At 51.6% G+C, this 6,000-nt stretch overlaps 1 protein-coding gene across 2 annotated transcripts in view; it reads left to right on the top strand.

The window, feature by feature from the left end:
• Nucleotides 1-6,000, top strand: part of Snx8 (sorting nexin 8) — a 54,238-nt gene that overhangs the window by 41,533 nt on the left and 6,705 nt on the right. For both annotated transcript variants that reach the window (XM_005397825.2, XM_013521218.1), the window contains 4 exons: nt 1,060-1,140; nt 1,350-1,510; nt 1,955-2,087; nt 5,394-5,462. In XM_005397825.2, coding sequence (XP_005397882.1) covers nt 1,060-1,140; nt 1,350-1,510; nt 1,955-2,087; nt 5,394-5,462 — 444 coding nt within the window. The remainder of the gene's footprint in view (nt 1-1,059; nt 1,141-1,349; nt 1,511-1,954; nt 2,088-5,393; nt 5,463-6,000) is intronic.

The following is a 6,000-nucleotide window of genomic DNA, read 5'->3' as shown; positions in this document are numbered from 1 at the left end:
TCCTTCCTTCCTTCCTTCCTTCCTTCCTTCCTTCCTTCCTTCCTTCCTTCCTTCCTTCCTTCTGTCCTGCTGTCCTTCCATCCAAAAGGGTCTCACTATGTAATTCAGGCTGGTTTTAAACTCACTATGTAGCCCAGGATAGCCTCAAACTTGTGACAATCCTTCTGCCTCAAACTCCCAGGTGCTGGGATTACAGACATGCGACACCACACCTGGGTTTTGTTTCTTTCTCTCTCTCTTTTTTTTTTTTTGGTGGTACTGGGGATTGAACCGTGAACTCACAGCCTTTGCATCTGTAACTCAGAGCTACATCCACAGTACTTTTCTTACTTTTATTTTTAATTTTGAGACAGGTTCTTGGTAAGTTGCTAAATTGCCCAGGCTGGACTCAAATTTGGGATCCTCCTGCCTCAGCCTCCACGGTGGTGGGATTATAGGTGTGGGGTACTACTTCGGTTTTTGTTATTGCTTTCGGTAAAATGAGAAAATTGAGGCCGATGATCCTGAGGGCACATCTGAAATTATAGAATTCCTGGACACTCCTTATATATTTAAGGTTGGCTTTGCCCACGAGGCTTCTGTTCAGAAGGCCAGGCTTCCAGATCAGGGGCTGCCCTTCCTCTTCCTGCCAGCTGCCTTGGGTCTGGGTTCCCTGGCTTGAAGTCTGTCCACAGGAAGAAGTCTCGGGTTCCACTCCATGCTCTTTTTGGATCCTGAAGGGTCTGACCAATCGTGGTGTCCCTCATTTGTGGTAACAGTGCTGTCCCTTGCTTGTGGATGGAGTCTGTTATTGGGGAAAAGCCTTATATTGCCCCAGAGCTGGGGCCTGGTCATGTGCCTGTCAGTAAGTCAGGCTTTCCTGCTGTTAACGTTCAACTAAAGAAAATCTGAGAGATAGCAAAGGGATTTTGGAATTCTGAGGGCAAAACAAACACAAGGAAGTGGATCTCCCTTCGCAAGGGACACCACTGGCTTTTGCTGACGCGATGGCCCCGTGATGGCCTGGTGTCAGCACTTGTGCCTTGGGAACAGAGTGCAACTATCTCCTTCCTCTTGCAGGATGTGCAGAACAGGCTTAGGGAAGCAGCCCAGGGTGTTGGGGACGAATTCCTGAACTGTAAGCTGGCTACTAGGGCCAAGGTAGGTTATTGCTCTTGAGTATTTTTTCTCCTCTTACCCAGAGATACAGTAATTTTAACCCAGCATGGTAGTGTTCTGCCTCTGCTGTGCACTGGGGATGTGAGATCCACTGCCCATTCTTTGCGCTTGACCCTCCTTCTGTTACCCTAAAACCAGGCTTAGCCTGTCTCACACCCAGGCCGCCTGTGGTCTCTCCTCTTACCCGGCAGGACTTTCTCCCTGCTGACATCCAGACTCAGTTTGCCATGAGCCGGGAGCTCATCCGAAACCTCTACAACAGCTTCTACAAGCTGCGGGACCGGGCCGAGCGGATTGCGTCCAGGGCCATTGACAATGCAGCTGATCTTCTTATATTCGGGAAGGAGCTGAGGCAGGTGGCCCTTGTGGTGATGGAGTCTCCAGGTGGTGGTGGGCTATGGGCACACCTGTAGGAATGACCATCCTGACTATGTCCCTACACAAGGGTCAGAAGTAGGCTGGGCCAGTGGGGCATCATATTCAGGAGGAAAAGCTGGGGACTTCCGCTGGGCCATATGGATTCTTGCGTACCTTCCACACTGCAGTCTTCCCTGTGTAGGGATTAAATGGTGACACGGATCATTATCTTTGAGAAGGGGCCACCTGGGTTGGCACGCTCCCTCTGTCTACAGGGGCACAGGACGCTCTCCTCTGTCTCAGCTGCACTTGGGATGGGGCCCTGTATCCCGCCATCCTCTGTGCACTCTGTGTTCCCTCGCTCCCCTTTAGGAGCTGAGCTGAGGGCAGGACGTGCCCGCCCGTGAGTGTCTCCTGCCTGTGTGCTTCACTTCTGCAGTGCCTTAGGGTCTGACATGACCCCGCTCCCCTCCTGGGCCACTCTGCACCTGAGTACCTGGGCCTCGCTGAAGCAGGCTCTGAAGGGCCTCTCTGTGGAGTTTGCGGTGCTGGCAGACAAAGCCGCGCAACAGGTAAGTGGCCTCCTTCTCCACAGCCTCTGTCCCCTGTGCGGGACATGCTGTCCCTCAGTGGGGGAGTGCCTCCTGCTTGTGCGCCCCACAGTTCAGAGCTCTGAGGGATCAGCAGCCCCTGTGAGGAGGTACTGCCAGTCCCTGTCTGTTCTGGGCCACTCTGCATGAGCCAGTTATGCTCGGGAGACGGTTGTGAGGGACAGAAACATGCTAGGTTCTGGTCTCCTGAGTGTTGACTTTGCTGAGTCTGCAAGACAGACTTTTTTCCCCCTTTGTGGTTCTGTGGATTGATCCTAAGGCCTTTGCTCTAAGCTACATTCCCAGCCATTTTTATTTTTCGAGACAGGGACTTGCTGGATTACCTGGTGTGGAATCTGTCCTCACTATAATTGTGGGCTTCAGGGCATACTTTTGGGCAGCCAGATAGTTCCCATTGTGCTGAATAAATGGTAACTTAACTCACCAGTAATAACTAAACTCCCAGCACTCAAGAGGCCCTGTCTTCCTCCTACTGACATCGAGCCTCCCTCTCCCTCCTCCTCCTACTCGACACCCACAGGCTCCCTCTTCCTCCCACCCCGACACCCACTTAACCTCAAGAAATGCTGCTGCTATTCAGCAGGATCTGTATTTAGAAATCTGCAAAGAATCTGGAAGTCACTGGGGACTCATTTGAAGATGCAGCAGTTACCGTCTAACCTAAAGGCTCATCTGGGCCTTTTATATTATAAAGCTGTCATGTCATTTTGAGAGTATCAGCTTGTTGCTTATTTTTGGGGAAATGATCTTCAAGCTGCTAGTAGATGGTTATAAATAAATTAATGTCCCTGCCTGGGCTGTGGAGCTCCATTGTCTGTGTGCTGGATCCACCTGCTGGCCATTTGGGGGCTTCGCTTGCTGGGGGTTGGGTGCTCAGATGCAGATAATGTGTTCACACAGAGGAGAGATTTTGAGCTCTGCTGGTAGGGAAAGCCCTTTTTCTTCTGCTGCTGCTGGTGCCTGTGTGTTCTGTTTAGAAACTGAGGATAGGTGGTGTTGGTGCCTTCTTTATCTGCACTGGGTCTTATCCTTCTCCGGGTCTGTGGGTTCCCCTTTTCCAAGGTGGAGAGGACCAAGGATGAGGAACCAGAGTTTGCCTGGATGGAAAGGCAGGGGGCTTGGGGCAGGGATCCACACTTTGCAGTGTCTATGCTGTGACTTTGCTCCAGTTACTTTGGTCTCTGGGCCTGTTTCCCCATCAATGAAATACAAGGGGGCTGGACTAGATCACTAAAACAAACACTTTATTTTAACTTGAACCTTTCTTCCAGGCTCATATATAAAATAAAAGCAAATCATTCGTGTTGCAGGGAACCAGGCCCTGGCCACCCTCTGTAGGGAGCCCCCAGCAGGGTGCTGGGATCCCTGGCCTTGCAGAGAATGAGGTGAAAGTCATACCGTCAGAGATGTTCTGGGCCTCTTCTCATTCCATACTCCTTGATGAAGGAGAGCAGGCCCAGGCTTCTGTGGTGGTGGGGAGTTTGTCATGTGAGGGTCTTCCTAGTTCAGTGGCTCTTTGATATTTCACAAATTCTGGTTTGACATTTAATGTCTAGGGAAGTTCTACTTCCTGAATACTTCCTCACTGTTCTACTTCCTCACTGTTTTTGATTGTAGCGAAGTAGAATTTTTACATGAAACTGGATCAGGACTTTGATCAGCTGAAATTCCAACCCTCCCCTCCTGTACAATGAAGCCATCCTGGGGCTATTTTTCTAATTCTGGTTTTGCTTGTACTAGTTTTGCTCTCCCCAGACCCATTAGAGATGTAGATGTACCAGCAAGACGGGTGAGGCTTAGAGCAGGGGCTGGTCTCCCTACAGTGATGACACCGTGGACCTTTCTTTGTCTGTGAATGTGTGATATTAGGGATTGAACTCAGGGCCTTCACAATGAGCTGTATCTTCAGACTTTTAAAAAATATTTTATTTTTATTTTATTTTATTTTATATTTTATTTTATTTTTGTACTGGGAATCAAACTCAGCACCTTGCACTTGCTAGGCAGGTGCTGTGCTGCTGAGCTATCTCCCTGACGCTTTTAAACATTTTTTAGACCATCTCACCAAGTTTTCAGGCTGGCTTGAACTTGTGTTTGTCCTGCCTCAGCCTCTGGAGTGCTGCAATTACATGCGTGTACAATGCCCAGCTATGGTATGCCTTTCTTAAGGCATGTGCATTGATGGCTTCGAGTCCTGTGTGCTGAACCACAAGTTGGTGTTGGTGGCAGACACAGGGAGGGAGGACCCCCGATCCCCTTTTCTACTGCATCAGCTGATGCTTTTCCATGTTTTGAAAACCCTTAACATGCCTCTTACTCCCTGGAGGTTGTTGGCTAGAATCTGGGGTTGCTGTAGGTGTGGGACTGAGTGGCAGGAACCCTCTGGCTCTGCAGACGGAGGCCTAGAGGGCGGGAGGGGTGTCCTGAGTGGCCGGAGGTGGCTGCAGTCTTATTCTGGTGCTTGTGTTCCTACACATTTCACTTCTCTGTCTCCTGCCTCCTTTTGCCCACCGTCCCTCGCACCTAGTGTGACACACAGCTTCTGGGGTGACCTGCTGCTGTGTGTGCACTGGGAGGCCGGGGCAGCCTCTGTGTGGCGGTGTTGGTCACTTGTGTCCCAGGATGCTGAGGACAAGTCCCAGAGCTGGGCTTTCCCTTTGTTAACAGGAGGGCTGCTGTGCTGCAGGCTCACCCGCACCTGTCTCTTGGTTACCCTCACTGTGCTGCCTGAGCCAGCGTGACAAGAAGCCCGTGTCTGCCCCCTTTCTCCCCTGCTCTGATCTACACGTGGCCCTTTCTTGTCCCCCATGTCCGTCGAGGCACCAATGTTTACCTGACTCTCACCTCTTCTATGACATCCTTTTTGTGGCAGTGTCTCTTCCCTCACGTGCCACCCAGACCTGCATTCTGTCCATTAGTAAAGCACCAACTCCCTCTGCTGTCCCCCTTTGGACACACCCACAGCCTCCAGTGACACTGCATGCGTGTGCGTGTGAGTGTGGGGTGAGACACTGGTCATGGGGAGCTGAAGGAAGATAGAATGTGGGGACAGCTGGAGCAGAGGTGGTGCTGCCCTGTCCCTGTCAGAACTGTTGGGTTTGAAAATGTCTTTGCCTCCTGGTCCTGAGTGGGAGCTGCTGTTCAGAAAGGGGCCCCTTTTACATCATGGGGTGGTGGCTCTGGGAAGATGAGTCTGCCAGGGTAAGCTCCCTAGCAGCCTCAAGTCCTGTGTGGGCCTGTGTTCCGTAACTCATCCTTGTTTCCTAGGGCAGACAAGAAGAGAATGATGTGGTGGAGAAGCTGAACCTTTTCCTGGATTTGCTTCAGGCCTATAAAGTGAGTCTGGGCTGCTCCATGGGCAGGGGCAGAGCTTCTGAGAGTAACCCTGTGATCCTTCCAGGGTGTGGTTCTAATAACCTTGAGGAGTAGAGGGCTAGGGCCATGCACGGAGTCTTCATGGTCTGCTGAAGTCTCCCCACAGCTGGCCGATGCCCCTGCGGCTTTTCCCTTGCTAAGAGAGGGAGGGGCTTGCCCTGGGTGTGAGAAGCCTTGTGTGTGTGTGTGTGTGTGTGTGTGTGTGTGTGTGTGTGTGTGTGTGTGAGAGAGAGAGAGAGAGAGAGAGAGAGAGAGAGAGAGAGAGAGAAAGAGAGACAGACAGACTGAGTATCAGGGTTCTCCTTCACAATCTGGGGCCCCTGGCCCAGCAAGAAGGGAGTTCACCCAGGAGCAGGTAGAGTTTCCAGGAGGTTGCCCTCAGCTCAGGGCCGGGGAAGCCTTCTGAGCAAAGCACCCGTGACAGGATGAGTTGTGACACATGGCTTGTGGAGCCAGGACTCCTTCCTACTGAGGGCCTCTTTCCCAATGCAGCGCTCAA

This window comes from Chinchilla lanigera, unplaced genomic scaffold, assembly GCF_000276665.1.
Source record: "Chinchilla lanigera isolate Chin_1 unplaced genomic scaffold, ChiLan1.0 scaffold00059, whole genome shotgun sequence".
Classification (NCBI taxonomy): domain Eukaryota; kingdom Metazoa; phylum Chordata; class Mammalia; order Rodentia; family Chinchillidae; genus Chinchilla; species Chinchilla lanigera.
This window is presented reverse-complemented; position numbering and strand designations above follow the sequence as displayed.